Source organism: Nicotiana tomentosiformis, chromosome 10 (genome assembly GCF_000390325.3).
Source record: "Nicotiana tomentosiformis chromosome 10, ASM39032v3, whole genome shotgun sequence".
NCBI classification, from domain to species: domain Eukaryota; kingdom Viridiplantae; phylum Streptophyta; class Magnoliopsida; order Solanales; family Solanaceae; genus Nicotiana; species Nicotiana tomentosiformis.
The window spans coordinates 32,872,302-32,888,347 of record NC_090821.1 but is presented as its reverse complement, the minus strand read 5'-3'; the positions used below and the strand labels follow the sequence as shown (position 1 = coordinate 32,888,347).

The following is a 16,046-nucleotide window of genomic DNA, read 5'->3' as shown; positions in this document are numbered from 1 at the left end:
GAGGTGTCGTAGTGCATGTTATTCGAAGATGACATTGTTATGATTGATGAGACGCGAGGCGGTGTTAACGCAGGGCTGGAGGTTTGGAGGCAGACCCTAGAGTCTAAAAGTTTCAAGTTGAGCAGAACCAAAATAGAATACTTAGAGTGCAAGTTCAGTCGTGCGGATCAGGAAGTGGACGGGGATCTGAGGTTGGATTCACAAGTCATTCCTAGGAGAGATAGTCTCAAATACCTTGGGTCAGTTATACAAGGGAATAGGGAGATCAACGAGGATATCACACATCGTATCGGGGGTACATATAATTTGTATGCACTGGCTTGAGAGAGTGTTAGATAGTTATGTAAATAACCCTAGTCCCACATGGAATAGGAGTAGAATATGTATTGTGTATAGTTATAAATAGGGTTATTGTAAAAGGCTTAATAGAATATCAATAATAGATTTTTCTCTCGTGCATTCTCACAATTATGTTGTAAAATGTTATAAAAAAGTTTAATATACATTGTTAATGCTTGTCCCATGTCAAAGGTCCTAGATCACTTTGAATATCTTAAGAGTCTAAAACCTACTCCACAAAAATGATATGATGTGCAATATAAAAAAGTTCTGAAATTGAATAAACCAAAATCCAAAGAAAAAGTTCATGGAAGAAAAGAATTTGTAAAAGACCTTTAGTGATGTCAGTTCCCGAAGACCTTTATCCACTAGTAGCATACTTTCAACATTCCCGTCTCCTGAAAGTTCACTCAGATCATGCGGAAGTGCTTCCCTTTCCTCTGGATCATTGTAAACTACAAAAAAAAATTATTTTAAATAATAAGTTAAACAAAACAGGCTTTAAATGGTTTAGGTTGCAAGAAATAAACATTAACTTTTGCGAAAATCTCACGTAATGAGTTCTCATCTTTAGCTTTTTGCCCTGCCTCCAACACAACTTCCAACGGTAAAGGGGCAAGGGATGACCAGTATTCTTGTTTTGCTCCAGCTATGTCTGTGTGAATACCTGCATGATGTTTAACTTTACATGAATAATCCAAATGGGAGCAAAGACAAACTAATTTTTCTACACCTAAGTCCAGGAAAAAAGAAATATAGAATTTCACTTGGAAGATTAAATTGGTACCGGAGCGTAAATAGATGTGAATTATTTAACAACTTTTCTGACTGATCTCACTTAAACTATATCAGCATTAGGGCACAATAACCCTTGAATTAGTTTTGGAGTACTTCGTACAATCCATTAAAGGAAACAAATGAAATGATAATTTTACTTTTAAATGTCTGGAAAAGCCTTCACATAAATCACAACTTTTTGATGTTCCTTCTTTCCTAAATTATTTAGAGCCCGTTTGGACATAAGAAATTTATTTTTTTTCCTAAAAAATCTTTACTTTTTTCCGAAATCAGCATTTGTTCATAAAATTTTCACACTTTAAGATACATTTTGAAAATTTTCAAAAATTTGAAAAACTCCAAAAAGCTGTTTTTCAAAATTTTCACTCAAATCACTCACAAAACTTCAAAAATAACTCAAAATTATATTCATGTCCAAATACAACTCTAAAATTTCAAATACCATTTTCACTTGAAAAGAAAAAAAAAATTCCCCCTATTTTGGAATTTTATAATTCTTATGTCCAAACGCCCACTTAGGTACTGATACTGAGCAGATTATAATTTCACTGTATCCCCTATCTTCCCCCATACAAATTGTGCACTTCAAATTTCTGCTTAGGATTCAACTGTCCATATGCTACTTCTTTTTGAAGACATGTAGTAACATTTTTGTCATATCTTGTACGTTTCAAAGAAAAATAAAAAAGGTTTCATGTGATGAACCTCCTAAAGGGTATGACAGATTTTACACAGTAGAAGAACATAAATTAGAATGGATTTGAGATTTTCTCTTTTATTTTCAGATAAGTTTATATTTGTGTTCATATTGATCTTCTTACATATTGACTAATGCTTATGTTGGAAATCTAACTTATTAAGGGTTCCCTACTTCATTGATTGTTACTTTGTCTAAAATATTTGAAGAACACTAGATAAATAACATTATTCACCAAGACATGTCACTTTGGCATATTCTATAGAAAGCCAACATTTTGAGAACATTATTGGACATTCACTCAACATCAAACTTTTCTCACAAAGACTTAGAGCCTTCCTACTGGAATACTCCTCCTTTATCTGCGTTGTTTCATTATCGTGAAGACTTGGTTGGAACTACATCTCCCAGATTAGTTCCTGATTGTAATGATACTTCTTAACTTTCTTTACTACTCCCAATAAAATGCACTTAAAAAAAAAATATCTCACAAAAAAGAAAAAGATTAAATATATCTTGTTTGACAATTTTGCCAATAAGCTAAAAGGGAAAAGACAATTAGAGATTCATTGTAACTCTCACAATTATTTGGAAAATACTTTTTGGGATAGTTTACAGAAATAGGATGAAACAATTGGGATCACATCCAGAGCAGAAAGTGTTTTAATAGGTTCTAGAAAAGTGTACAGAAGGTAAAGGAGAAATCAAGGATGAATAAAGGCCAAATACCTATGCGGCCCCTTAAACTTGGCTTAAGTTTTCATTTTGACACTTTAACTAAAGCCAGTACCTATTGAACACTAAAACCCTGTCTTACTTGTGCCTACTAAACACAATAGCTGACATGGCAAAAAAATATGTATTTCACCACTCTTAAGCGCGTGAATGGATCTGAAATTATATTTTTTCTTCTTTTTTATTTAAATAAAAACCCCTTTTTCTAAAGAAATCATATCACCACCTTATTAACTCCATTACTGCCGCTCCTCCGCTATTGGTGCGACCATTTTCCTTCGTTCTTCTTTCTCCGCACACCACCCTCCACCCTTCCCCTTCTTCCTCCTTCCTACCCACCACTGCCACCACCAGCCTCGATCCTTTCCCTTCCCTCCTTACATGAAACGGAGATTTAAAAATTCAGAGACGAAGAACAAGTTGACTCAGAAGGTTGAATTGATAAGATAACTAAAATTGATCAGAAATTGGATAAAAAAAAATTGGTAAAGTATGAGATTGACGAAGAAGACGACGATGGAGAATTTTTCGACCATGAAGCTCTGCAAATTTTCCCTGAACTTCAAATTATTTTTTGTCTTCAGATATTTATTTTTTAGTTAATGGACCAATCTCATACATCGTCAATCTGCTGCAGAACTTGAAAGAAATCAGATTCCATAGGAGACTCTCCCCAATACTCAGCGTTTAAGCAGATTGAATGAAACCCATTTCTCTTTCTCTTTTTTCCTTTCTAGATTTTTTACTCTTCTTTTTCTCTGCTGACTTGTCTTTTTCTTATTGGTGTCATTTTTTAGGTCAATGGCAAGTAGCTTCACGCGTTGAAGTCTGTTGAGAGTTATAAAAAATGTGTTTAATAGGTATAAGTAAGATAAGGTTTAAGTGTTCAATAGGTACTGGTCTTAGTTAAAGTGTTAAAATAAAAACTGGAGCCAAGTTTAAGGGGTCGCATAGGTATTTGGCCATGAATAAATCTAAGAGACAAGGACGTACAAATATATTTTTGTATATAATGTGGGTCGTTTGGTAGCCGGTTAGAGATGAGTTATCCATGTATTAAAATTAGGATAACTTTATACATTGTTTGGTTAAAAGAAGGGGAAAAAATAATCTCCACATAAAAGCTAGCATAAGTTATACAATGTTTGGTTGTTTTTTCCTCTTTTCCACATAAAATGTAGCATTGCTAATACAATGTTTGGTTCATGTTTTTCTTTTCCGCATAACTAATACATGTATAAGTTATGAGGGAATCTATGTATTATTTATGCAGAATAGAAGGTGGAATAACTTATACATATATTAGAAATACTTTTATTAAAATACAAAATGACAAGAATACCCTTTATTCAAACTTGTATTTTTTTGTTTAAAAATATATATATATTTAAACTATACTAACAATTTTAATAAAATAAAGTAAGCTAATAATAAATAACACTCACATTACATTTATATTACTAATCCTTATATAACTACCGCATAACTAATCCCAACATAACTCAACCTTGCATAACTAAACCTTGCATAATTAATACCTGCATAACTAAACCTTGCATAATTAATACCTGCATAACTAATACATGCATAACTAATACATGCATAACCCTAACCAGCAACCAAATGACCCATATATGATAGAGCTACATCGGGTAAGTGAAGTTTAGAACGTGGCAAGGCAGAACTGGAGCTGAGCTGGTGGTGGATGACAGCTGTGTGGATATTAGTTGTAGCTTAATTAGTGATTACCTAGAGTTTGTTGTAGTTAGTTAGTTAACTAATCCTTGTACATAAATATCCGATTGAGCTAATAAAGAAGAAGCAGTTTCATTTGCTCCCAAAATATTTGACCTTCATGTCTCTCTTCTCTCTCTCTCTCCCATTCTTCCCCTAGGCTAGAATTGTCATAATTCTCCGAATTCTTCAGATTTTAGCAAAAGAGATGAAAGAATATCAGATTCTACTTCTCAGAAGAAAGTCATTCGCACTCCGTAAGCACCAGGTTTAGTTAGTCTAACTCTAGGAGCTAATATCAAACAATTTAGGGAATGTAATTTTTATAAAAGTTACATTTATTTATTGTGGTTTAATAATCATTTTTTATAGTTTACAGTTTTATGTAATTTCCAGTGTCCATTTTCAAGTGACATCCGAAAACAAACTCAACTACAATGACTTCTCAATTTTATGCGTAGAAGGCGGAGCAGAGAAGAAGGCATAGTTGAAGAAACTGGGGTCCTAAATGCCAAAAAAAGAAAAAGAAAAAGAAAGCTGATGATTGTGAAAAGTAATAGAAGAAATTTATTTTTACGCCAATAAATGTGGTCAAGGTGTCCCAAAAGAAGTACAATATTAAAGGAACATTGAGGTCTTAATCTCAATGCTTCAATGCTTAAAGGAAAGTAACTCCATGGTTTATCTAGAAAATCATTTATAAAATAAAGTAATTTAGTGATCACAGTTTTACTTTAAGAACACAAATATAATTCTAATTGTCTAGATATATTAAGCACCACAAGTCAGAAAAAATTCTTGGCACAAGAAATTTAATATACCATAGCGGACGCATAAACTCCAATAGCGTGCAAGCCAACACCTCTTGAGAACAACCTCTTCCTAAGGTGTGAAACTGTGAATTACGTAAGTATGCAAAAGGAAAGGGGGAAAAGTTACAAAGAAAGACCACAAAATAATTACATACATACCATCTCTTCTTGACTCAGTATCATTCTTCGAGTCATAGTTCGCAGGGACTACGCAAAAGAAAGAAAAGAAACGCGTATGCTATTAAAGATGCGAGATAGTTTATTATTCATGCTCATAAGAGTATTATGATTATAGATGAGTATAATATCTTTGACATGGTGGACAACATACAGGAATAAATCATGATTACAATAACCGAAAATCTTTGTCTACTCTATGACCTTGTTAAACTAACTGTATTTCAGTAACCAAAAATATTTACTAAATGTTATCTGCTAACAAGTTTCCAACAGTAAATTACATGCATTTCAATTATGTCCCAGCACTACTGTTTACCCGAAAAACGGATAGAGTTGAATTTGTACGTAGTTCTAAGAATATGTGGTATAACTTAATACAAATTGTAAGGATAAATAAAAATATCAAATACGGATTACAAAGAATGCAAAATAAACAAGGTTGGAAAGAAGATGATTTTTAGGACTAAGCAAGATGAATCAATCTATGAAACTTAAAAGAATAACTCTTCAATATAGGAGTGTATGGTGTTTTAGTTACAATGTAAGCAAAGAACTGTCTTTTACAGAAATGTAGCCATCCTCTTTATAGTGGAGGATCCTATTTTAGATATAATTAAAAATACATAGTGGGGAACCCATGATAAATCAGTTTTTTCCTAATTCCCGCCGAGATTCTCTCCCTTAGTGCGTTTGCAACGGCTCTTTGTCTGTGAGCTCGAGCTCGATCACCCTCGGTACTGGTCGGTATTGTTTTTAGAGCTCGATGCGGACTTGCTCGATGCCGACTCGGTATCAGGTGATGATTCGGGCTCGGTATCGGTTGGCCTCTGTCCCTTAAGCTCGATTCCACAACATCTCATCATAGTTCGATTCGGACCCGAGCTCGATAATGACTTCGAACTCGGTGTTTGACCTATACCTGAAATCTGAAGCTCGTCCGTACCATCTTCAGAACCCATCTCGATATTACGAAGTCTTTCTTTGGTCTATTATGATCCCATCTCGATCAGTCGTACGAATGCCGAAATTAATTTCGACCGTATACAGATAGTCCCCTCGTTTCTCGGGAAGGATGTGGTGGGAAACGATATGATTTCTCAATGGCTCGATTGGACATGCACTGACGTTTGTATCGAGCCCGACCATGACGTACGTGATAACTGTCCCGTCGGTTTAGCTTACCAAGGCATTTAATGTGTGTCAGACGGTGGTCGGCCACCGCTGATATTGAACCGCCATTGCTTCAATCTATAAATAACCCTTCCTTTTACCATTTATCACTTTTCAATCTTCCAAATTTTCTAAGTTCCTTTTCGTATCTTCTGAGTTCATTCGCAAATCTGTGATTCGTTTTTACAAAATCCTTCTTCAAAACCACAAAATCTTTGTCACTTTTTTTAAATCCAAAACTGCTGAAAACATCAAAAACCGTTCCCCAAAAAGAAAAAGCTTCTTCTTCCCAATCTGTCGCTGACAAAACACCGGTGGATCCACGGCCTGAGGAGTGCGTCCCGACAGCGTGTGTTCTTACCTCCGATTTTAAGGTCGACCAAGTCTCTTCGGTTCTGGGCCGATGTAAGCCGGTATCGAGGTATATGTGTTCGATAATCGAGAGACACCTCAAACAGCTAAAGAAAGATTACAATTGGGAGAACAAAAAAATAGTAGTCCCATCTTCTGACGAAGATATCACCACTTATGTGAAAGGGTTTTTAAGTGTGTATACTTACCCTTTAACGTTAGGCCCCCTCGATCCCGTTATTATCGATTTCTGCCGCCAATACCAAATAACCTTAGGCCAGATCCATCCTTCTTTTTGGCATATCGTTATTTTGATCTGATACTTCGTGAACAAAATCGAGGGGATGCCTTTCACCCTTGACCATCTCATCCGATTCTACTGTCCTCGCCTCTTTCAAGGCGGGTTAATAAAACTTCAGCGTCGGGCTACCAAGGTTCTGTTCTCGAGCATAGACGAGAACATGGATTGAGGCTAGATGGGCAGGTTTGTTCGAGTAAGGACTTCGGACCTAATTCTGACTGAGAAGATACCTTTTCCCGAGGAGTGGAACATGAAGCGTAAGTGTAATTCTGTTGTTATCCCCTACTATTTTGCCCTTTCATTTATTTCTCACCGGTATCCCCTTTTTGTGATGCAGCGGTTCCCTGGATGCCAGACGCAGTTCCCGATCTCAAGAACTAGGTACGAGATCTGGCTTCGACCTTCACATATGCCGAGCGCTCATGGCGTGATTTGTCCAAGGGTCGATGGGAGGCCAAAAATTATGGTAAGCTCCTTTCTCGCATCATTGATAGTTCGAACTGTTTTCCGTATACTTAAATCAATTTTCTTGTATGTAGGTTTGGGCAAGGATGCGGTTTTGAGACCCCTGTCCGGCGAGGAGGAAACTTCGGCCCCGGTTTCTAAACCGGCGAAGGACAATAAGAGAAAGAGGGCCTCTACTTCCGAAAACCCAAAACCGAAGGCTCGTAAGTCGAAGAAGAATACCATACCTTTAACCTCAGAATCAGTTCGGTGTTTGAGGGATGAAGACGAGGAAGACGAAAAAGATGATGGGCCCATACTGATGGCCCGAATGAAGAAAACCATCGACGCCCCACGGGAAACTGGATCGATGGTGGTTTACCAGGCTCCGCCTCGAACTGAGGATATATCGGAGAAAGATTCGGGCAAAGTCCCCGAGCCATTGGGAATCGAGGATATCTCCCATCGAAGTCAACAAATAGTGGATATGACTGAGGGGGTCGTTCCTGACTCTCTTCGAACCGAAGAGAACACCCCAAGTGACTCACTTGGGGCAGTAGTAATCGAAGACTCGCCCACTTTCCCTGCTTTTTCCGAAGGGGCGATTCGGGAAGCCCAAGCTTTGGGTGCCCTTAAGGTAGATGGATCTCATGAGGGAGATGATCCTTTTCGTGATTTGTTTACCGGTGTCGAGGACGTTGTCGGCACTAGTGATACATCATATCTTCTCCTCGGAGTGCAGCAGGCTTTGAATCAGGTAAGCCTTAACTCACTTCATTGGTAATGCTTTTATGCGTGTTTTCTTTTTCTAACTTCGTTTTTTCTTTCTTTGCAGGCTGCAGCAGTTCATCGAGAAGCATGTTCTCGGTCTCGAACTGAGCTGCGTCGATACGAGGCCGACCTTCGACGGGTCACGGAGGAGAAGAACTCCCTTAAACTCCTCTTAGGGCAAAGGGGAGAGGAAATTAAAGACCTCCGAGCTGAGTTGGCTAAGGCTCACCAAGATCAGACCGATCTGTCCGAGCAGGTAATGATACTTTTAAAAGCCTATGGGCTCGATACCAGAACGATGGCCAATTTTTTGATCTCACAGCTGCAGCAGAAAATTGAGATGATCGAAAAACTCCGTGAGGAGGTCTATGTGATAAAAGCGGAGTCCTTGAAGTGGAAAGAAGGTATGGACCGCTTCGCTGTAGAGAAAGAGGCTGCTCGAGCCCAATTATCATCGGCCGAAAACCAACTTCAAAGTATGAAGGAGAAAAGCTCGGTTCAAGCAAGAAGAATAGAGGAGCTCGAGGCTCGGTTGGCCTCTGAACTTGCCAAGGCCGAATCTGACACCAAAAAGGCAAAGGCCGATGCAGATGCACTCGTGGCCGTCTATCGGGCCGATGCTGAAGCTGCCCAGGTACAAGCAATAGAGGCAGCCGAGACTGCCGATACTCGAACACATTGGGTTGCTGAACTTGCTAAGTGCCGATCTCGGAGGGAGATTCTCGAGGAGATCCATGCTCGAGGTTTCGACCTCACTGAAGAGATAAAAAGGGCTAAAGAGCTCGAAGTCGATGCTGAATCCTTGGCTTCCGATGATAACGATGATGATGATGATGATGACGATGATGGGAGCAAGAGCGGGTCCGAGAACGTGGAGGAGCCCGATGGAGAAGAGACCGCTCCCAGAGATAACCAAGAAACTTAGCCCTTAATTTCTGTGTTGCAAACAATCATGTAAACAATCTTGTATATATATATAAATATCTTTTTCTTTTACCAACTTGCCTCTGTTTAATTTCCTACCTTGTGAAGATTTTATTTTATTCATGCCTTATGAATGTTTTCATAAGGCTTTAGGTAATTTGATCGAATTTGAACTTCGTAGCCTTTATATCCGAGTGAGCAATTACTCAAACTTGAAATAAGGTAGCCCATAGGTTTAGTAGTCGAGTTGAGTGATTGTTTGAACTTGAAGCAATACAGCCCGTAGGTTTATTAGTCGAGTGAGTGATTTCTCAAACTCGAGATGATGTAGCCCGTAGGTTTTATTAGTCGAGTGAGTGATTCAAACTCGAAGTAATGTAGCCCGTAGGCGTAAAGGGTCGAGTGAGTGTTGCTCGAACTCGGAATAAAAGTAGCCCGTAGGCTTAGTAGTCGAGTGAATAATTTCGAACTCGAAGTAATGTAGCCCGTAGGCGTAAGGGTCGAGTGAGTGCTTGTTCGAACTCAAAATAAAAGTAGCCTGTAGGCTTAGTAGTCGAGTGAATGATTCGAACTCGAAGTAATGTAGCCCGTAGGCATAATGGTCGAGTGAGAGCTTGCTCGAACTCGGAATAAAAGTACCCCGTAGGCTTAGTAGTCGAGTGAATGATTCGAACTCGAAGTAATGTAGCCCGTAGGTGTAATGGTCGAGTGAGTGCTTGTTCGAACTCGAAATAAAAGTAACTCGTAGGCTTAGTAGTCGAGTGAATGATTCGAACTCGAAGTAATGTAGCCCGTAGGCGTAATAGTCGAGTGAGTGCTTGCTCGAACTCGGAATAAAAGTAGCACGTAGGCTTAGTAGTTGAGTGAATGATTCGAACTCGAAGTAATGTAGCCCGTAGGCGTAATAGTCGAGTGAGTGTTGCTCGAACTCGTTGATTTACCTTAATCCTGTTTGCATAATAAATCTCGAAATAGAGGAATATTTCTTGGATATAAGATATCGGTAAAGAAGAAAACTTTCTTTGCAAGTCATCATACATGTGTTCATGTTTTGCGTCAGGGCTCGGGCCAACTACATGAGGATGGTTCGTTTTGACCATTTGGCTCTTACAATTTTTCCTATCGGTACCCTGTTGTTATGAAGCAATTTTCTTGCATCGAACTTGATATAGGGCTAATGCACAATTTTTCCTATCGGTACTCTATTGTTATGAAGCAACTTTCTTGCATCGAACTTGATATAGGGCTAATGCCCCCCAATATTCGAGGTCAATTGTAAAGAGGCCTCGGATACTGTCGAATTGTTTCTAGGTTAGCACGATCAATGGTTACCTCATTAAAAACCTTGCCGAAAAACCCATTTGGGATAAAACCGGTCTAAGGGAAAAAGAGTGCAACACGTGCTTTTAGACCTAGGGCTTCGTATCGAAGGATTCATCATTGCTCCTTATTGGACTCTTGCAAGGGTTAGTTTTGAAATATAAACGAATATGGGAGGGTCGTACCTTAGCAGTAGTATCGCTTTAGGTGAGACACATTCCAATTGCTTGATAGTTGTTTGTCGTTTATAATACCGAGCTTGTAGGATCCTTTTCCGACAATTTCAAGAACCTGATACGGTCCTTCCCAGTTTGGACACAGTTTTCCTTCATTTGGATTTCGGGTACTGAGCGTGACTTTCCTTAGCACTAAGTCCCCGAGTTTAAAATGGCGAAACTTGGTCCTTCAATTATAGTATCTTTCGATTCACTGCTTTTGGGCGGCTAATTGGACGAGAGCAGCTTCTCGTTTTTCATCCGATAATTCGAGGCTAGTATTCATAGCCTCGTTATTTGACACTTCTGTTGTATATCGAAACCTGGCACTGGGTTCCCCGATTTCGACTGGAATCAAGGCTTCGGAGCCATATACTAAGGAAAACGGGGTTGCCCCCATACTAGATTTTGATGTTGTTCGATATGCCCAAAGAACTTCGGGTAGGATTTCTCTCCATTTTTCCTTTAGCGTCGTTCAACCTTTTCTTTAGGTTTTGGATGATAGTTTTGTTCGTTGATTCGGCCTGTTCGTTCCCACTAGGGTGATACGGTGTTGATAATATCCTTTTTATTTTGTGGTCTTCAAGAAATTTTGTCACTTTGCCGCCGATAAATTATTTCCCATTGTCACACACTATTTCGGCGGGTATCCCGAATCGACACACGATATGATCCCAGATAAAGTCTATAACCTCTTTCTCTCTTACTTTTACGAACGCCTGTGCTTCAACCCATTTAGAGAAATAGTCAGTCATAAATAAAATAAACTTAGCTTTACCTGGGGTCGATGGCAGAGGGCCAACGATATCCATTCCCCATTTCATGAAGGCCATGGGGATAGGACTGAGTGAAGTTGCTCTCCGGGCTGATAGTTCATTGGTGCAAACCTTTGATATTTGTCACATTTTCGGACAAACTCCTTTGCATCTTTGTCCATATCGATCCAATAATACCCTGCCCTGATTATTTTTCGGACTAATGAATCGGCACCGGAGTGATTTCCACAAGTACCCTCGTGAATCTCACGTAGGATGTAGTCGGTGTCTCCTGGCCTAAGCATACTGCCAATGGTCCATCGAATGTCCTTCGGTATAATGTTCCATCTGTAGTCAATGTAAATCGAGTAGCTTTGGTTCGTAGGGCCCTCAAATTTTTAGGGTCCGATGGGAACTTTCCGTTCTTCAAGTATTCAATATACTTATTCCTCTAATCCCAGGTTAAGCTTGTAGAATTTATCTCGGCATGACCTTCTTCGATTACGGATCTCGAGAGTTGAATGACAGTCCCCGAGTCGATCTCATCTCCCTCGACCGATGACCCCAAACTTGCGAGTGCATCGGCCTCACTGTTTTGTTCTCGAGGCACATGTTGTAAAGTCCATTCCTTGAAACGGTACAAAGTTACCTGTAATTTGTCCAAATACCTTTGCATCCTATCTTCTCAAACTTCGAAGGTTTTGTTTACTTGGTTCACCACTAGTAAAGAGTCACATTTGGCTTCAATGATTTCTGCTCCCATGCTTTTAGCTAGTTCGAGACCTGCAATCATGGCCTCGTACTCAGCCTCATTTTTAGTCAACCTAGAAGTTTTGATAGATTGCCTAATAATACCACCCGTGGGGGGTTTCAAAACGATGCCAAGCCCGGACCCCTTCACATTCAAAGCACCATCTGTAAAGAGGGTCCAACCCCCCGATGACGTACCCGATTTTATCAAAAGTTCTTTTTTAACTTCGGGTATGAGGGTTGGCGTGAAATCGGCCATGAAGTCCGCCAAAATTTGGGACTTGATGGTTGTACAGGGTTGATATTTGATATCGTACCCACTGAGTTCGACATCCCATTTGGCCAATCGGCCCGATAGTTTGGGCTTGTGCAAAATATTACGAAGTGAGTAAGTGGTTAACATACATATGGGGTAATATTGAAAGTATGGTCTTAACTTTCTAGAGGCGCTTATCAGTGCAAGTGCCAATTTCTCTTAAGTGTGGATATCTAGTTTCTGCTTCTCCTAAGGTTCGACTTAGATAATAAATAGGAAATTGCGTACCTTGCTCTTCTCGAATTAGTACGCCGCTCACCGCGATTTCCGATACCGTCAAGTATAAGTAAAGTTTCTCATCTGCCTTCGGTATGTGAAGTAGTGGAGGGCTCGACAAGTATCGCTTCAATTCTTCTAATGCTTGTTGGCATTCCGGGGTCCAGGCGAAATCGTTCTTCTTTTTTAGTAGAGAGAAGAATCTATGGCTCCGATCCGATGACCTGGAAATGAATCGGCCTAATGCGGGCTATCCATCCGGTAAGCTTTTGCACAGCTTTTACACTATCCACGATGGCGATGTCTTCGATGGCTTTGATTTTATCGGGGTTGCTCTCGATCCCCCGATTTGATACCATGAAACCGAGGAACTTGCCCGAACTGACCCCAGAAGCACATTTCTTGGGGTTGAGCTTCATGTTGTATTTCCTTAAAATCTCGAATGTTTCTTGCAAATGAGCCAAATGGTCCTCTACGCGCAGGGACTTAACTAGCATGCCATCAATATAAACTCCCATTGATTTACCTATTTGTTCCTCGAACATTTTATTTACTAGGCGTTGGTAAGTAGCTCCTGCATTTTTAGCCCGAAGGGCATCACATTATAACAATATGTTCCATACTTGGTGACAAATGAAGTCTTTTCCTGGTCTTCCGGGTTCATTTAGATTTGATTATACCCGGAATAGGCATCGAGAAAAGTAAGGACCTCGTGGTCGGCCGTGGCATCGATCATGCGATCGATGTTGGGCAGCGAAAAAGAATCTTTGGGGCATGCCTTATTTAGATCCTTATAATCTATACACATTCTAAGTTTGTTCCCTTTTTTAGGGACTACAACTACATTGACTAACCATCCGGGATATTTTACCTCCCGAACGGACCCTATTTTGAGAAGTTTAGTTACCTCGTCCTTTATGAATGTATGCTTTACCTTGGACTGGGGTCTTCTCTTTGGCTTCACCGATTTGAACCTAGGGTCCAGGCTCAGTCGGTGCGTTGTTATCAACGGTGGGATCCCTGTCATGTCTGAATGGGACCAAGCAAAATAATCTATATTATCGAAAAGAAATTGAATAAGTTTTTTCCTGGGTTCGGGGGTCAATCCCATTCTCAGGTATACCTTTCTCTCGGGCAGATGCCCGATCAATATAACCTGTTCCAGTTCTTCGACCGTCGATTTGGTGGCGTCAGAATCTTCGGGGATGATAAAAGTTCGAGGGATCAAAAAATCCTCCTCATCTTCTTCTATTTCCTGCTTCCCTGATTCGGTCGAGGCTGGCGGCTGTGATTGCTATTTAACTTCTCGTTTACCTTTGATGCTTGACCTTTCCGAGAGTGTTGACATCGGTGTTACCTCATCGACCGCAAATATTTCCCTCGCAGCATGCTGCTCCCCGTACACTTTTTTTACACCATCTGACGTCGGGAATTTTATTACTTGGTGAAGAGTCAAAGGTACTGCCCTCATATTGTGGATTCAAGGCCTTCTGAGTAGGGCGTTGTACCTCATGTCACCCTCGATTACGTGGAACTTGGTATTTTGGATGGTCCCAGCCACGTTTACCGGTAGAATAATCTCCTCTTTAGTTATTTCACTGGCCATTTTGGAGTCGTTTAAGACCCGAGCTGCGGGCACGACTTTATTTTGCAGATCGAGTTACTCCACGACCTTCGATCGGATGATATTTGCAGAGCTACCTGGATCCACTAAAACACGCTTAACTTGAACTTTATCTAATAAGATAGAAATTACCAGAGCGTTGTTGTGGGGCTGAGAGATGCCTTCGCCTTTTTTGTTGTTGAATGATAAAGTGTCTTCGGTCACGTAATCTCGGGTTCATTTTTCTCTAGTGATCGGTATCTTTGAGCATTTGAGTATGGGTTCCTGTGGAGTGTCGACCCCACCGATGATCATATGAATGATATGTTGAGGTTCCTCCTGTTCATTTTTTCTGTTGGCATCTCTCTCTGTGAAATGGTTCTTGGCTCGATCGCTGAGGAACTCTCGAAGGTGGCCCTCATTGAATAGACGAGCTACCCCCTCCCTTAATTGTCTGCAATCCTCGGTCTTGTGGCCATGTGTGCCATGATATTTGCACATCGAATTTGGGTTTCTTTGGGAGGGATCGGTTTGCATGGGTCTGGGCCATCTAGTATCCTTGATCCTTTCGATTGCCGATACAATGCCCGATGCATCGATGCTAAAGTTATATTCCGATAATCGAGGTGCCTCTATAGGATCGGCATATTTGTCGAAACCGCTTTTGCTCATAAGTCCCCGAGAATTCTGTCCTTGATCACTCCTTCGATTGTTCCGGGCGGAATTGCATCCTGAATCATTATTCCTTCGATTTGTGGTGTATGGTTGATATCGGTCTCTGTTCGACCTTGGCTCTCTGTCGATGTTCCTCTGGTTTTTAATAACCGACCTGTTTGGATGTACTGATCCGGAAGGAGCTCCTAATTGGTCATCTTCGACCCTGATTTTTGACTGATATCAATTGTGCACATCCGCCCAAGTTACAGCTGGATACTCGAGGGAAAAAGCTTTTGCAAGAATTTTTTGGAATCCAACCCTTTTATCATTAGTGGTGCCTCCAGGATCTGATCGACCCTGGAGTTGTATGTTTTTACTTTTTTATCGTTTGCTTCGATCCACTTTGTGAGCTCCTCGAGTATCTTAGCAATTTCGGGAGTAGTCCCCGATTCTTGCTCATTTGACCTACTACTGTTGGCTCCGTTCTGTGGGCAATTTCTCGAGGTGGATTGGGCTTTGGCCTGCTTGGTGTCTAGGTTTGGCTCTGCAACTGAGCTATCGCTACCTGTTGGGCTTGCAACATTTTAAAAATAATACGCAAGCTGACTCCGTTTTCCTCAACGTTATGGGTGTCTCGAGTCGCAGATCGAGTACCGCCATGAACGCTATTTTCAAGTTCAGAACATTGGTTCGCCTCAAGGGCCACATGTGAATTAACGTCTAGTGGTACTTCGATCCAAGCTTCAGGTGCTCCGACTCGAGCTTCCATGGCATCGACAAGCGGCCTTCCGGCCCTAGGCGTCAAGTTGTTGGTTTCGTCTTGAAGGCCGGTTTCGTTTTCGATAGGTAAAGCCATTAATTGAGGGTTTGCCATTTCTAATCCGAAGCCAAAGACACTTTCAAAAGACAGGCGTAAAATGGCGTGTATTTGCAGATTCGTATCAAATAACCATTGTTA

General features: G+C 40.4%; 1 protein-coding gene across 2 annotated transcripts in view; it reads right to left on the bottom strand.

Annotated features, from left to right (window-relative positions):
* The window catches only part of LOC104094223 (coiled-coil domain-containing protein SCD2-like), a 28,653-nt gene that overhangs the window by 6,330 nt on the left and 6,277 nt on the right, over nt 1-16,046 (bottom strand). For both annotated transcript variants that reach the window (XM_070187253.1, XM_070187254.1), the window contains exons 11-14: nt 5,275-5,322; nt 5,125-5,185; nt 893-1,006; nt 673-794 (exon numbers count right to left, since the gene is read on the bottom strand). In XM_070187253.1, the coding sequence (XP_070043354.1) occupies nt 673-794; nt 893-1,006; nt 5,125-5,185; nt 5,275-5,322 (345 nt within the window). The remainder of the gene's footprint in view (nt 1-672; nt 795-892; nt 1,007-5,124; nt 5,186-5,274; nt 5,323-16,046) is intronic.